The following is a 17,243-nucleotide window of genomic DNA, read 5'->3' as shown; positions in this document are numbered from 1 at the left end:
CCTCTACATTGGAGAAACTAAACAGCCTCTTCACAGACGCATGGCTCAACACAGGAGAGCCAGCTCCACAGGACAAGACTCAGCTGTTCACCTCCATCTCACAGATAAGGGACACTCTTTTGAGGACCAAAATGTGCACATTTTGGACCGAGAACACAGATGGTTTGAGAGGGGGGTGAAGGAAGCAATTTATGTAAAAAGAGAAAAACCGTCTCTTAACAGAGGAGGAGGCCTCAGATTCCCACTTTCAAAAACCTATAATGCAACTTTAAAACAGATTCCCAGACGGTTTTCACACCTGATGGGAACAGAGGGGCTTCGTCTGTGAATTAGAGGAACAAAGACCTACTGTTTTAGGTTTTAGGTGTGAACTGCCAATATACATATATATGTGTGTGTGTGTGTGTGTGTCTTATGTGTGTGTGTGTCTTATCTCACTCAACCTTATAACCTGTATCTCTCACTCTCTGCTCTTTGAATTGAGAAAGCTCCTCAGATGAGGAGCGAAACATCTTCTGTTACAAATAAAGTCCAGTTGTTTTTGTATTGAACGCTTTTTGAACCTTCACATCAATGTGAAGAAGACAAAGGAGATGATTGTGGACTTCAGAAGGAACAAAAACATCTACACACCCCTGAACATAAGAGGATCTGCGGTGGAAGTGGTCTCCAGCTACAAGAACTTGGGTGTACACATGAATGACAACCTCAGCTGGAGCAACAACACCACCAGCCTGATCAAGAAAGCTCATCAGAGACTCTACTTCCTCAGACGGCTGAGGCGAGCTGGTCTGGGAAGCTCAGTCCTCACCTCCTGCTACAGGTGTGCAGTGGAGAGCATCCTGTGCTCCAGCATCAATGTGTGGCATGGAGGCTGCACAGCTGCAGAAAGAAAAGCTTTGCAGAGAGTGGTGAAGGCTGCACAGAAATCTGTCGGAATCAGCCTCCCCACCATCACAGACATCTACACCTCCAGATGCAGTGTAGTGAACTTAACCTGATGTCAAGACTAAGCCTAAGGTCAAAACCCTTGACCTTAAGAACCTTGTGGGACAGGAACTGTCATTTCATTGATTTGAATCCAGAAATACAGGTTCACCCATCCTGAGACTTTCTTTCTTGAAAATTCAAGTGGAAGAACACTCTCTTTTCTATTATCATTACTATTTTACAAATGTTGATAATCAAAGTGTCTTAGTTCAAACCATTTTAGATGTTGCAGTGAACTAATCGATTTTATTAACTGTGAAATAGTGTAATGATTTTTAATTCTCATGCAAAGTTAGAATTCATGTTAAAGCTGTTACAGAGTAATTATGCATTTTCTGATTTCTGTCTTTGAATGAGCAAGTGTGCGTTTTCCAGGGTCAGGAGTCGAAGCAGACATGTGTGGAACAACTGTCTTGTTTACATCCTCTCAGACGTAAACAGAAGGAGTTGGCACCTGTTTCTAAAACTCGCCAAAACAAAACTCTCTATGTCTCTGAGAACATTTCTGATCTGTTCCATAACAATTCTTGCTGTCTTCTAACCTCTTACGTCACAAAACACACCCCGTCTGGTCGGTTCTGACCAATGGGAAGACTCCCAAATGAACCGGGAAAAGAGCTCTTTAAAATGTCGGTACTTCCTGGTCTACACAGTTCTGTGGGTTGGAGAAGTTCGGCGGTGCGGACAGTTCTGATATGTCCTAGTGCTGTGCAGGCTGTGGGAGCCGGGAAGACCCTGACATGACCACAGAGCTCTTCCGAGTTTCATGGGATTATAACATTTTCCACTGAGGTGAGCTTGTGTCGGACAGAGCCTCGCCACTACTTCGGACGATTCACAGCATCCTACGGAGACGCTGAAAGGGTGCGTTAAACGGAATCTCGCCTGAGACATCTCCAGGTAAAAGAGTCGATTTCACCACCTAAGTGTACTGTAAGGAAGAAGCTGAAGAAAGCCCGGAGAGTGCCGTTCTGTTCAACACTCTCCCTCAAACACCATCTTTCACCCCCTTTAAACTTCCTTCCCATCTTTAAATTCTTCTCTCAAGTAGAAATTCTTCCAGATATTTTAGAAATGTCTGTGTAAAGTGCTCATCCACCGCCGTGTGGACAATTGAACATAATTGTACAGTTTTCATAAATGTCTGTGGTGAAGCAACGGAAAATCATGGCCGTATGGTTTTCCTGATTGATTATGTGTTATTTTCATATTTTGCCAAATTAATGTAAATGTTTGATGTTAAACTTTGATTCTGTAAATAAATGACCGCATTCATTTTGATGGGTCAAAGATAAATGACGTCTCACGTTTGCATTTCATTAAATTCAATGCACGTTTTATTCAGTCCAGAAAAATGAGGAATCCGTGTTAATTGATGAATATATCTGAGCATCTGTTCATCTACATGCAGGAAGAGGGCCACCTGCATCATGAAGGACCCCACTCACCCAGCACACAGACTTTTTGCCCCACTCCCCTCAGGAAGGATGTTAAGGAGCATTAAGTGTAGAACCACTAGACTAAGGAACAGCTTCTACCCTGAGGCTGCTAGACTCATGAATCTCTAACTAGAATAATCACTGTGAAAAACCATATCATGTTGCTGCTGATCTGTTTCATGTTGCTGCTGATCTGTTTCAATGTTGATGTGTTCATGCGTGCACATCTGCTCACAGACTCATGTTCATGTTTGTGCTGATGTTCAATGTTTTATGTTATGAGTGCTTGGTGTATATTTAGTTGATGTTTTTCTTAGTTCATATAATAATAATAATAATAATGTCATCACAATGTCAGCACTGTATGTTTCCATACAATGGCGAAATTAGTCTCTGCATTTAACCCATCCACCACCAGGTGGTGCAGTGGGCAGCTATTGAAAGCGCCCGGGGGACATTTTGGGGATGAGACGTGCTGCCCAGAGACGCCACGTGATGTGCAGTGACTGGGGATCGAACCTGGGACTTTCGGGTCCCAAGCCGGCTGCCCTGCCTCTACACCATCTCGGCCCCCATATCTTAGATGTTATTACTGTTTTTCTTATACATTTTATTGTTGGATGTAACTGGGACCCCGTGTACATAATTTCGCTCCACCACATGTACCACATGAGGTGCGAATGACAATAAAGAAACTCTGACTCTCTGACTCTGTCATCGTCTCCTTAATACAGTGCAGCCAGCCTGTCCCATGTGCAGAAAAACACCCTCAAAGCATGATGCTTCCACCCCCATGCTTCACAGTAGGGATGGTGTTTTTAGGGTGGTTCTCATCATTCTTCGTCCTCCAAACACGACGAGTGGAATTAAGACCAAAAAGTTCTACTTTGGTCTCATCTGACCACAGATCTTTCTCCCATAACTCCTCTGGATCATCCAAATGGTCATGGACAAACTTAAGACGGGCCTGGACGTGTGCTGATTTAAGCAGGGAAACCTTCCGTGCCATGCATGATTTTAAACTATGATGTCTTAGTGTATTACCCACAGTAACCTTGGAGACGGAGGTGCCAGCTCTTATCAGGTCATTGACCAGCTCTTCCCGTGTAATTCTGGGCTGATTCCTCACCTTTCTTAGGATCATTGATACGCCACGAGGGTAGATCTTGCATGGAGCCCCAGTCCGAGGGAGATTGACAGTCATGTTTAGCTTCTTCCATTTTTTAGTAATTGCTCCAACATTGATCTTTTTTCACCAAGCTGCTTGGCAATTGTCCCGTAGCTCTTTTCAGCCTTGTGGAGGTCTACAATTTTGTCTCTGGTGTCTTTGGACAGCTCTTTGGTCTTAGCCATGTTAGTAGTTTGAGTCTTACTGATTGTGTGGGGTGGACAGGTGTCTTTATGCAGCTAACGACCTCAAACAGGTGCTTCTAATTTAGAATAAAAAGTGGAGTGGAGGTGGACTTTCTAGAGATGGACTAACAGGTCTTTGAGGGCCAGAACTGTTGCTGATTAGCATTTATTCAAATACTTATTTGCAGCAGTAACACACAAATAAATTATTTTAAAATCTTACATTGTGATTTCTGGATTAAAAAAAAAAAGATTTTATCTCTCACAGTGGACATACACCTAAGATGAAAATTTCAGACCCCTCCATGATTTCTACATGGGAGAACTTGCAAAGTCGCATGTTGTTGAAATACTTATTTTCCTCACTGTAATTTCTGGTTTAGCAGTTCCTTCAGGTCAGTTGTGATCCAGGGTTTGTTTTTGATGAAGCATCTCACTGTTCTGGTGGGGTTGGTGTTGTTTACACAGAAGTTTATATAGTCGGTCACACACTCAGTCATGGCATTGATGTCCTTTCTATGTGGCTGGCACAGTGCATCCCAGTCTGTAGGCTCAAATCAACCCCCCAGGTCTTCTTCAGCTTTCGTTGACCATTTTCTTACTGTTCTCTTTATTACAGGTTGCCTCTGAACAAGGGTTTTATATTTTGTTTATATACATATATTTATACTTATAAAATAGCATAGGCTCATTGTTGGTTGCTGCAGTTGCCTGAGACGTGCACTGATGCATTCTGTCAGTGATTCTGGCTTTGAGCTGGTCATTGGAGGATGGCAGGACGGTCCGTTGTCCGCCGTGCCAATCCGCTCTGACTCAAAAAAAACAGCCATTAGGCTTGGCTCCAGAGGAGGAACGGGGAGAACCCCTGTCTGTGAGCCCCTCTACCTTCTTGATGAGTGCGCAGGTAGAGACAGGTGCTATCAACTTCACCGGTTTGATGGTTGCTCTTGACATGTAGGTTGTTACAGCTGGAAACCGAGACCAGATTGGGTCTTGGTGGCTGGATTGCGGGGCGGCAAACTTTCCCGCCAAGTGATCTTGAGGTAGAGGAGCTAATGGCTCTGACACAGTCGGGTCTTTAGCGTTCACCACTTCCTGTGAAGACCCAAACAGACCACCCAGCACCAGACTCACCTCACTACCATATGAAGATTTTTTCAGCATGACCTCAGCAGAAGTAAGGAGTACTTTTAGGAGGATTAACCCTCACAAGGCAACCGGCCCATATGACTTTTTCGGGAAGGTGTTGAAAGACTGTGCTATTCAGCTTTGCGATGTGCTGGCAGACATCTTTAACTCCTCACTTACCCTGGCGACAGTTCCCACCTGCCCGAAGACCGCCACCATCATCCCAGGTCCAAAGATCTCTACAGTGACTGGTCTAAATGTCTATCGGCCAGTGGCCCTCACCCCGATAGTCACTAAATGCTTCGAAAAACTGGTCATGACCCACATCAAAACAAACATCAACGAGGACCCTCATCTGTAAACATACCGTGAGAACCGATAAACAGGACTAAACAGACACCATCTCCTCTGTGGTCCTCACTGCTCTCACCCACCTGGAGCAGAAGGACTCCTACATCCGTATGCTCTTTGTTGACTTCACATCTGCCTTCAATACCATGATCCCCCAAACCCTGATGGACAAAATATTCACACTAGGACTAAGCCTCTCCATTTGCAACTGGGTCCTAAACTTCTTAACAAACGGATCGCAGTCAGTGAGGATCCACAACTTCTCTTCCTCCACCATAACCCTCAGCACTGGCTCTCCTCAGGGCTGTGTGCTGAGCCCTCTCCTGTTCACTCTGCTCACGTAGGATTGTGCAGCTACTCATCCAGGTTGCCATTTTGTAAAATTTGCAGATGATACAGCGGTGGTGGGATGCATCACAAACGACGATGAGTCCAGCTACAGGCAGGAGGTGGAACACATGGAGAGCTGGTGCAGAGAGAATAACCTGTACATCAGTAGCTATGTTTACATTCGCAAATTTTTTTGACCGGATTGAAATAGAATAGAATAGAAACAGCCTTTATTGTCCCACAGATGATAAATTCAAGTGTAACAGCAGCAACAGATAAAAAGATAAAAAGATTTCACACAAAAGTTCCTAAATGTTAATAAACAATACAATATATAAAGAAATAAGATAAACAATATCAATAATAATGTTCAATATGTATTGGAACATTGATAATGACAGAAGACTATTGACAGTACAGTATTACAGGCAGAGTGTGTGTTTTAGCAGAGGTCAGCATGTATTTAATCCTTGTAGAGTTTGTTGGAGCAGTGATGGTTGTAGAGTCTAACAGCTGCTGGGAGGAAGGACCTGCGGTGACGCTCCTTTGTGCATTTAGGAGCAGGAACCTGTCACTGAACGAGCTCTCCAATTCAGCAGCAGCTTCATGGGGTGGGAGACGTTGTCCAGCAATGATGTTATTTTAGCTGGAGTCCTTCTGTCTCCCACCACCTGCACTGGGTTGAGGGGGCGTCCAAGCACAGAGCTGGCGTTCTTGATGAGCTTATCTAGCTTCTTCTTCTCAGCTGATGATACGCTGCTGCTCCAACACACACCACCATAGAAGATGGCTAATGCCACTACCGAGTCAAAGCAGGTCTTCAGGAGCACCCCCTGCACCCAAAAGACCTCAGTCTCCTCAGCAGGTAGAGTCTGCTCTGACCCTTCCTGTAAAGTGCATCAGTGTTGTGAGACCAGTCCAGTTTATTGTTCAGGTGAACACCCAGGTACTTGTAAGAGTCCACAATCTCAATGTCCTCTCCCTGGATGTTTACCGGGGTCAGTGAGGTGGACCTGTGCCTGCGGAAATCCACCACCAGCTCCTTAGTTTTAGCAGCGTTAATCAGGAGGTGGTTCTGCTGGCACCAGTCCACAAAGTCTTGAGTCCGCTGTCTGTACTCTGAGTCGTCCTCACCTGTGATGAGGCCGACTATGGCAGAGTCAGATAACTGTTGCAGATGGCAGTGTGGGGAGTCGATGGTGAAGTCTGCAGTGTAGAGGGTGAAGAGGAACGGTGCCTGCACAGTTCCCTGTGGGACCCCCGTACTGCAGACCAGCATGTCAGAGACACAGCCCTGTGTCCTCACATACTGTGGGCGTCCAGTGAGGTAATCCAGTATCCACTGGGACATGTGGTGATCCACTCCTGATAACTCCAGCTTGTCCCGCAGAAGTCCTGGCTGGATGGTGTTGAAAGCACTGGAGAAATCAAAGAACATGATCCTCACGGTGCTTCCAGGTTTCTCCAGGTGGGTCAGAGCTTGGTGAAATGTTTTCAGATTAAATAATTCAAATGTATTGTTTACATGGGCACAGTTTGTTCATGACGAGTGTTTACATGCAGCAGGCTTTGTACTGAACAGAAGTACTGACACGCGCAGTGTAATAAACTCCTCTTAAAAAACACTGAAGAAGAAGTTCCACTTCTGGTTTACTTCCAAGATGAACGTAAACAAACCTGAGCACCCAAAATGGACCTGCGACAGGTTTTAATGACGGTGGAGACGTTACTGCGCTCTCTGACCGAGGTACAGGTAATAAAGATAATTTTGAGCTCTTTCAAAGTTTCTAGAAGAAATATTGTGTAGGTCACCGACCAGTTTTGCTTCCCCAACACGCTAATATTATTAGCATTAGCCAGGTGGAAATGACATAGTCGCACATGCGCAGTCAGGTCAGCTTTACACGATTAAATAAAAAGGAACAGATCGTGTTTACATGCGCACCGTTCGTGTTATGAATTGGCGAAAACCACCCATTTCTTTCTGATCACAAATTATTTCTGATCATGCTGAATAAACAAAAAATAACCTGAACGGGGTGTTTACATGACGCGTTTTTATTCCTAATGGCCGTTTGATCTGATTACTTATGTCCATGTTAACATAGCTAGTGTGAAGAAGACAAAGGAGATGACTGTGGACTTCAGAAGGAACAAACTCACCTACACCCCCCTGAACATAAGAGGATCTGCGGTGGAAGTGGTCTCCAGCTACAAGTACTGGGGTGTGAACCTGAACAACAACCTCAGCTGGAGCCCCAACACCACCAGCCTGGTCAAGAAAGCTCATCAGAGACTCTACTTTCTCAGGCGGCTGAGACGAGCTGGTCTGGAAGCTCAGTCCTCACCTCCTTCTACAGGTGTGCAGTGGAGAGCATCCTGTGCTCGAGCATCAACGTGTGGCATGGAGGCTGCACAGCTGCAGAAAGAAAAGCTTTGCAGAGAGTGGTGAAGGCTGCACAGAAGATGTTGGAGTCAGTCTCCCCACCATCACAGACATCTACACCTCCAGATGCAGGAAGCGGGCCACCTGCATCATGAAGGACCTCACTCACCCAGCACACGCACTTTTTATTCCGCTCACCTCAGGAAGGAGGTTGAGGAGCATTAAGTGTAGAACCACTAGACTGAGGAACAGCTTCTACCCTGAGGCTGTTAGACTCATGAATCTCTAACTAGAATAATCACTGTGAAAAATCACATTATGTTGCTGCTGATCTATTTCATGTTGCTGCTGATCTGTTTGAATTATTTAATATGAGTTTTTAGTCATCTAACCAAGATTATGAATGTAATTTTTGAGGGGTGGCGCTAGAATGGTTCCGTTCATATCTGGGTGACAGGAGTTTCAGTGTTAACTTCGACAATCATTTATCTGCTTCTGTCCCTCTTTCCTGTTGGGTCCAACAAGGCTCCATTCTTGGACCCCTTCTGTTCTCATTGTATCTGCTCCCCTTGGGGTCAATCCTGAGGAAACATGGTATTTCGTTTCCAGAGGACCAGACTTAACTTTTTTAGATTTTTCTACCTGGATTATTGAGCATGCATCAGGATATATATATTTAAAATTCTATATTTTTCTTCATCATTTGATGTATTTGCACTCATTGTGGTTTTGTTTCTTGTATACAGATTATTTTTTCTTGTATACAGATTATTTTTAGCTTTGATTTAAAGCTTTAATTTAAAGTGTAATGCTTGGTTAGTGATTTGTTCATCTGTAGGTTAGAATAAAGTTGAACCAAAGGCTGTGTCTCTTCTTTAAACTTGTTTGAGGGAAATATTCCTGAGAGATCCAATATGATTTTTCAGTTGAATTAACTTTAATTAACAGATTATTTAAAGTCAAAGTGAAAACAGGATTTCACGATAAAGCCAGCACCGTGTATTTATTCTAAATCTTCACTGATAAAAAAACGTATTTTTTATACCTAAAATGTTTTTAAGAAAACATTTCCACCCTCTGTCCTTCCATCCTGGTCCTTTCGCCTGCCAAGGCTCGAATCCGGCCTTTGTGAGCAGGCGAGGCCGGGGCTTGGGGTTCGGCCTCACGTGCTTCAACAGCTCGGCAGCTCGTATGATCCTCTGTGGTGACACCACTCACTCGAATTTTATCGTCTGTCACCAAACACAAAATACGCCTGGACTTCAGAATTAAACACGGCGTTGTCATTGTTGTTTTTAAAATGTTAAAAATAGATCCAGCCGCTGCTCCGCATCCAGAGAAATTGCAAATGGCGGATCAATGAAAAGTTTCTGAGATCCAGTGATTCCTCTCCCTGACCAATCAGAGTCCTGCATTCACGTTTCGGTCCGGACACCGCTCGACTGAGCTCGCTCGGTCCCACCAGAGAAGCAGGGACGAAAAGAGGTCCTGAATCAGCCTCAAATCAGCTAAAAATAATAAAAGGACTGTACTTGTATAGCGCCTTTTTATCTTATTTCAAGATACTCAACGCTCTTTACAACACAATCTGTGCCTCATTTACCCATTCATACAGCACTCTACTAGATCTCTACAAAGATAATTGAACAAATCATTCTAAAGAGACTTATCAGTGCTTTATCACATTCATACACTGATCGGACACACATCGGAGGCAACGAGGGGTTCAGTGTCTTGCCCAGGGACACTCCAGTGTGTGACTTCTGGTGGATTCGAACCCCCAACTCTCGCATTGGAGGACGACTGCTTTAACCACTCAGCCACAGCCACTCCACTAGCTAAAGTACTGGTGCAAAAGGGTTCTTTCTGTGGCAGGCTGCCCAGAATTGGGGCTTATCAGGGGCAGTGCAAAAGGGGCAATTGATTGAAAACACCTAACTCAATTTCACCTTCAAATTAACTGGTAATTCTAGAGGTTTACATACTTTTGCCACTCAGAAATATGTAATATTGGATTATTTTTTTCAATAAATTATCAAATGTAATATTTTTGTTTCATTTATTTTAACTGGGTTCTTTTTATCTACTTTTAGGAGTTATGTGAAAATCTGATGATCTTTTACGTCATATTTATGCATAAAAATAGAAAATTATAAAGGCTTCACAAACTGTCAAGCACTAATGTGCATTTCAAATACAGCATTCTTGCCATTCACATCACGCCAACTCACACAACACAAAATACATAAATCCACCAAAAATGAAATGTTCCTTACACAAGCAGGAGTTGCTTTCATCACAAAGCAGCGCTCAACCCAACTTGTAATTACACATTTGTGTTGTTTCTGAATCTTAAGGAAGAGAAACTGGATGGGGAGAATTGTTACTTTTGTGAGAGCTGTCAGAGTAAACAGAGAGCCACACGGAGGATCAGACTGCACAGCCTACCTTCAACCCTCAATCTGCAGCTTATGCGATTTGTCTTTGACAGGTGAGTCACAGACTCTTGGGCTGTTTTGTTGTTACTGGCTGAATGTGTACCCTTATTACTGTAGCTGAATGTTACATTTGTTTTTTTCCACATATGTATAGTTTATCAAACAGTACATGAAGTACAACATAAATGTAGTTTTGAATATTGTGACATGTTGTCAATTTATTTATTTTAAACAAGCACCAGCAAGGCTTTATGATTCCACAAAGTGTCTCAATCTACCCAGTGGAGTTACCGTCTGAGTTATGGCTAAACCCCACTGCAGCCTCTCCTCTAAGGGGTATTCCGAACTAAATCTAGCACTTGAGTATTACCCAGAGTGACCTTAAGTTAGTTCCACTTAAGGCTGTATTGAAGGTGATTCACCCAGATATGTTAACAACCTCCATCTGTGAGTCATACCCTTATCTCACCTCATGACTCGCCCAACCTAGCAGCCGGGGTTGGATCATCGTCCACAGGGAAACTCACATTCAACAGTCGTTCACCTTCGTTGTAGAATGGCTATTCTTACTGATCTGGTTCTTTTTAGAATTTAGGAATAAGATTCAAGGATGTTGTTTAAATATTCAAAGTTGAGAAAACCTTTAAAAACCTCAGTTTTTAGTTATAATATTGAACCAAGCTTCTTCTTTTTTTTTCATTCAACCTTTATTTAAACAGATAAATCACATTGAGCCTAAAAGACTCATTTACAAGTGAGACCCGTTTGGTCAGACAAAAAAGTGGTAAAATGGACACATGTAGGAGTTGGAGGCGAAAAAAAATCCTATCAGACTTTTTTTTTTCCTGCCTGAAAAAAACCCCCTCTAATATTAAAAAAAACACCTCACACAAACAAGCACATAGTGACATAGACATTCTGCAGAGGGGGGAGCCGAGAGCGGTGAGCATGTTCATAGATGCTCTCGAGGTCACTGTAAGAGTTCTGATAAGGATGTAATAATCAGCCAATGTCCTCAGGTGAGATCTATAAACATTCTCCAGGTATGTCAAGGAATGGCCAAGAATAACGACTATGAAAATCCATGAGTCCTGAAATGATGACACAAAGTTTATTCAGCTGGTTTCATCTGGTTATCGGTTGTAAATTCCTCAGGAAGGGGGTCAGATCTCATTTTCTCCAGGCGAATTCAGATAAGATAACCTTCAAGGCAAGCCAAGGGAGCCAAATTCAGATAAACACACAGTTGTTTTGGAGACAGGCAGAACTTAATGACATCTACCTTGAGTCGGTGTTGGTCCACTCAGTTCCGAAATGTCCAAAATACATGGCCACACCAATGGAACGTGACTGAGTAAAATCCCTAAGATCTGTTCCATTCTGCCCAAAGCATTTGAGTCCGGGTACTCGAGACACGAACCAAGCCATCATAAAGGCAAGCAGTGTGATCGGGTCTGAATTTGTTGCAGACGACTTCCTTGACCAATTGATAAAACCAGCAACCAGCCGAATCCAAAAAGCAGGAACCAGTTATCGAAAAGCTAATTAAATATGCGTCCTTAAAATCCACAAATGGCAGCAGAGATAGACACATCATCAAGTCTTCCAAGTCGATGAGATATCCAGCTGCGTGCGTGCCAACAGGGCAAATCGGCTCGCCTAAAGCCTGTTTTCTCTTCGAAGAAATGTTGTAAATTGAGTTGAGGGAGGAGGTTGAGGAGCATTGTGTATTTTCATTCATTCAACCTTTATTTAGACTATCCTGATGCATGCTCAATAATCCAGGTAGAAAAATCCAAAAAAGTTCAATCTGGTCCTCTGAACATTCAAAAAAACAAAAAACAAAACAAAGCAAAAAAAATCTAGAAACGTTTCGTCTCTCATCCAAGAGACTTCCTCAGTCTGAGGTGCTGTTTTCAGCTCAGTCTCTTAAATAGCGCCTTCTCAGAGTGGATCAACCAGTTTGCTGCTGACAACCAAAACCAGCTGATCACATGCTCAAGAAGGACCATCAGCCTAACAATGGATCATTAGCACCTGATGGCTGTTTACTGTTCACAGAGGGCTGAGTGATACTAGCAATCACAGCATTGTAAGAGGGGGACAGTTGAACCCGGAGGCTCCACCCCTGTTTAATGATGGACGGTTTCTTTTCACAAAGATGGCCTCCTTTACTCCTCTCTCAAACCATCGTTCCTCTCTGTCCAGGATGTGAACATCTTCATCCTTGAAAGAGTGACCGCTGGCCTGGAGATGAGTGTAGACCGCAGAATCCTGGCCTGATGATGTTGATCTTCTGTGCTGGTCCATCCTTTTGGCCAGTGGCTGTTTTGTTTCCCCGATGTAAGACTGATCACAGCCCTCCTGACACTGAACAACATACACAACATTACTCTGTTTGTGCCGGGGGACTGGATCTTTGGGATGAACCAGTCTTTAATGTATTTTGGGGTTTAAAAGCCACTGGGACGTTATGTTTAGAAAATAAACGTCTCAGTTTCTCTGATACTCCCTCAACATACGGAATGACCACTGGTCTGGGTCTGGGTTCCTCCTTTTCACCTGATGGCTGACTGGAGTCCTGTTTGGGTTTCTTCTCTGCTTTCAGGAAGGCCCAGTTAGGATATCCACGTTGCTCTAGAGCAGGGGTGGGCAATTATTTTTTCCATGGGGCCACATGAGAAACAACAAATATTGTGGAGGGCTGGCACAAATGACTTTTTCATTCAACCTTTATTTAGTCAGGTAAATCCCATTGAGCCTCGAGGACTCATTTACAAGAGAGACCTGATTTCAACTTAACTCAATACTGCATAAATTTATTCAATTAAATTTCCCAGTACAATGGTAAACTGTTAACATTTTTACCATTTGTGACGTTATATTAGTGATCATTTTCAGTCACATTCACCCCAAAACTCATTTTGAGTTTTATATACTGCTGGAAAAAGTTCTTAGCTTTGTAAATATATCACAATATTCTCTCACTCAGGGAAGGTGCTATTTAAGAGACTGAGCTGAAAACAGCACCTCAGACTGAGGAAGTCTCTTGGATAAGAGACGAAACGTTTCTAGATTTTTTTTTGCTTTGTTTTGTTTTTTTGAATGTCCAGAGGACCAGATTGAACTTTTTTGGACTTTATTTAGACAGTTTAATCCCACTGAGCCTCGAGGACTCATTTACAAGAGAGACCTGATTTCAACAAAGCATGATGACAACAATGGACAGTTAGAAAAAGGCGTACAGATTTCTTCTTTTTTTTTTCCCCAGAGTCAGAGTTTTTTTATTGTCATTCGCACCTCATGTGGTACATGTGGTGGAGCGAAATTATGTACACAGAGTCCCAGTTACATCCAACAATAAAATGGAAAAGAAAAGCAGTAATAACATCTTAGATATGAACTAAGAAAAACATCAACTAAATATACACTAAGCACTCATAACATAAAACATTACACAAACATGAACATGAGTCCGTGTGAGCAGATGAGCACGAATGAACACATCAACATTGAAACAGACCAGCAGCAACATGGAAACAGATCAGCAGCAACACTGAAACAGATCAGCAGCAACATGAAACAGATCAGCAGCAACATGAAACAGATCAGCAGCAACATGATATGGTTTTTCACAGTGATTATTCTAGTTAGAGATTCATGAGTCTAACAGCCTCAGGGTAGAAGCTGTTCCTCAGTCTAGTTGTTCTACACTTAATGCTCCTCAACCTCCTTCCTGAGGGGAGTGGGACAAAAAATGTGTGTGCTGGGTGAGTGGGGTCCTTCATGATGCAGGTGGCCCTCTTCCTGCATCTGGAGGTGTAGATGTCTGTGATGAGAGACATTTTGGATTTAAAGGGGCTGAGCTGAGCTATCCGTCAGTTCTCCTAGATCTCGGTTTCCTTGAGCTCCAGAGAACATGTCGACCATGGTGTACCCACGAGAAGAGAAGCTCGAGAAGCTCTCCCAGGAGGAGATCATCTCCAACACAAAGCTGGTGATCCAGGGTCTGGAGGCTCTGAAGAACGAGCACAACTCGATCCTCCACAGCCTGCTGGATACCATCAAGTGCCTAAAGAAGGATGAAGAGGCCAACCTGGTCCACGAGAAGTCCAATCTGCTCCGCAAGTCTGTGGAGATGATTGAACTGGGCCTGGGAGAAGCGCAGGTGATGATGGCCCTGTCCAACCACTTGAACGCCGTGAAGTCCGAGAAGCAGAAGCTGCACGCGCAGGTGAGGAGGCTCTGCCAGGAGAACCAGTGGCTGCGCGACAAGCTGGCCAACACCCAGCAGAAGCTGCAGAAGAGTGAGCAGAACGTGGCCCAGCTGGAGGAGGAGAAGAAGCACCTGGAGTTCATGAACCAGCTCAAAAAGTACAACGAAGACATCGCACCCACTCAGGAGGAGAAAGACAAAGAGACACCAAAGGACAACTTGGACGACCTCTTCCCCAACGATGAAGAGGAGCAGGGTCAAGGAATGCAGCACCAACACAACAGTGCAGCTGTTGCTGCAGCCCAGCAGGGCGGCTACAAGATTCCAGCTCGCCTGAGAACCCTGCACAACCTTGTGATCCAGTACGCCTCGCAGGGCAGGTACGAGGTGGCAGTGCCCCTCTGCAAGCAGGCTCTGGAGGACCTGGAGAAGACCTCTGGACACGACCATCCTGACGTTGCCACCATGCTTAACATTTTAGCCTTAGTTTATAGGGATCAAAACAAATACAAAGAGGCAGCTCATTTGCTCAACAATGCGCTCTCCATCTGTGAGAAAACCCTGGGCAAAGACCATCCAGCCGTTGCTGCAACGTGGAACAACTTGGCTGTGCTGTACGGAAAGAGAGGGAAGTACAAAGAAGCCGAGCCTCTGTGTAAGAGGGCTCTGGAGATCAGAGAAAAGGTTCTTGGGAAGGACCACCCAGATGTGGCCAAACAGCTAAACAACCTGGCTCTCCTGTGCCAGAATCAGGGCAAATACGAGGAGGTGGAATATTACTACTGCTGTGCCCTGGAGATCTACGAGTGCAGGCTGGGCCCGGATGATCCCAACGTGGCCAAAACCAAGAACAACCTGGCGTCCTGTTTTCTGAAACGGGAAATACAAGGAGGCTGAGATCCTCTACAAAGAGGTTCTGACCCACGCTCACGAGAAGGAGTTTGGATCTGTGGATGCTGAGAACAAGCCCATCTGGATGCACGCAGAGGAAAGAGAGGAGATGAGCAAGGGCAAACACAGAGACAACACCCCGTATGGAGAGTACGGTGGCTGGTACAAGGCCTGCAAAGTCAACAGCCCTATAGTGAACACTACCTTGAGGAACCTGGGCGCCCTGTACTGCCGGCAGGGCAAGCTAGAGGCTGCAGAGACCCTGGAGGAGTGCGCTGTGAGGTCTCGCAAGCAGGGCATCGATCCAATCCACCAAACACGCGTGGTGGAGCTCCTGAAAGATACGGATGGAGACAGGCGGAGGAGCAGAGACAGCCTGACCAGCGTTAAGTATGAGAGCGGCTCTGAGACTGGCGAGGAAGTGAGTATGGGCGTGGAGTGGAATGGGGACGGCAGTGGAGCCCTGCAGCGCAGTGGTTCTCGGGGAAAACTCCGATGTTTTACGTCGCAGCAGCGAGCTGCTGGTGAAGAAGCTTCAGGGCAATGGACCTCCAAAACCCCGCAGCACAAACATGAAGAGAGCCGCCTCCTTGAATTACCTGAACAAAACAAGCGATGACTCATTCCAGGCTCGAGGACGCGGTAACTTCGGGTTGAGCCGGGGCCTGAGCTCCAGCACTGTGGACCTTTATACTGGAAACTGAGCCACATCAGCTGAGCCTCCAAGATGGCCGATGACACGCCCACACAGCGTCAGCACCTCCGTACTCCACAGAACTAACATCATCGGATCCAAGCACACGTCCTCCCCAATTCAAAGACTTCTGCACAAAAAGGACCAGCTATAGGCTCCTCTGTTTTTAGAAGCCACGGCTTCATTTTCTGATTTTCGTCCGCCTCTCTGCACTTTGAACTCACCTGCTGCTATAAAGTCACCTGCGCTGGTACATTGTCTCCTCTTTGTACTCTGATTTCTCATGTTTATGACTCCTAAATGTGCCATTTTATGTCTGTGAAAATAAATACTTTGTAGACTTTTATATCTTGAAAGAACAAAAATCAGATAAGGTGCCATGTTGAGTGGAGAACTTGTTTTGCCTGTTGAGATTTTGGCATTAACATATAAAAAACTTGGTTAAAGCTTTAGGAAACAGGGTGAAATGTTTATTCATCTGACATATTTTAAAGTTCTGTGACTTTTTAGACATTTATTTTTGTAACTTGCCTGTAAAAAGCTGCTACTTCGACCTGTGCTGCTTTTGTTTGGAAACCGGTTTGTGTTTTTCTCCCCCACTCAGTTAAAGTTTCACTGCAGTGGAAAAAAACAAACACTTGAGGCTTGAGGGGGTGGTGGTCCCCCTGTTCAAGAAGAGGGACCGTATAGTGTGTTCCAACTATAGGGGATCACACTCTTAAGCCTCCCTGGTCTATTCTGGGATTCTGGAGACGAGTGTCCGTCGGATAGTCGAACTTCGGATTTAGGAGGAGCAGTGCGGTTTTCGTCCTGGTCGTGGAACACTGGACCAGCTCTACTCTCTCAGCAGGGTCCTGGAGGGTGCATGGGAGTTTGCCCAACCGGTCTACATTTTTTGTGGACTTGGAGAAGGTGTTCGACTGCGACCCTCGGGGAACCCTGTGGAAGATACTCTGGGAGTATGGGGTATCAGGCCCTTTGATACGGGCTGTTAGGTCCCTGTATGACCAGTGTCAGAGTCTGGTCT

At 44.6% G+C, this 17,243-nt stretch overlaps 1 protein-coding gene and 1 pseudogene across 1 annotated transcript in view; both read left to right on the top strand.

Annotated features, from left to right (window-relative positions):
* Nucleotides 1-17,243, top strand: part of usp48 (ubiquitin specific peptidase 48) — a gene marked incomplete at its 5' end in the record, with an annotated part of 242,914 nt that overhangs the window by 31,371 nt on the left and 194,300 nt on the right. The window contains 1 exon segment of the mRNA XM_037678534.1: nucleotides 10,335-10,468. Coding sequence (XP_037534462.1) covers nucleotides 10,335-10,468 — 134 coding nt within the window.
* On the top strand, nucleotides 14,260-16,298 carry LOC119411627 (annotated as a pseudogene).

This window comes from Nematolebias whitei, chromosome 7 (assembly GCF_014905685.2).
Source record: "Nematolebias whitei isolate Nwh7 chromosome 7, NemWhi1, whole genome shotgun sequence".
NCBI lineage: Eukaryota > Metazoa > Chordata > Actinopteri > Cyprinodontiformes > Rivulidae > Nematolebias > Nematolebias whitei.
Note: the sequence above shows the minus strand (reverse complement) of the source record. Positions and strands in the feature narration are given on the sequence as shown.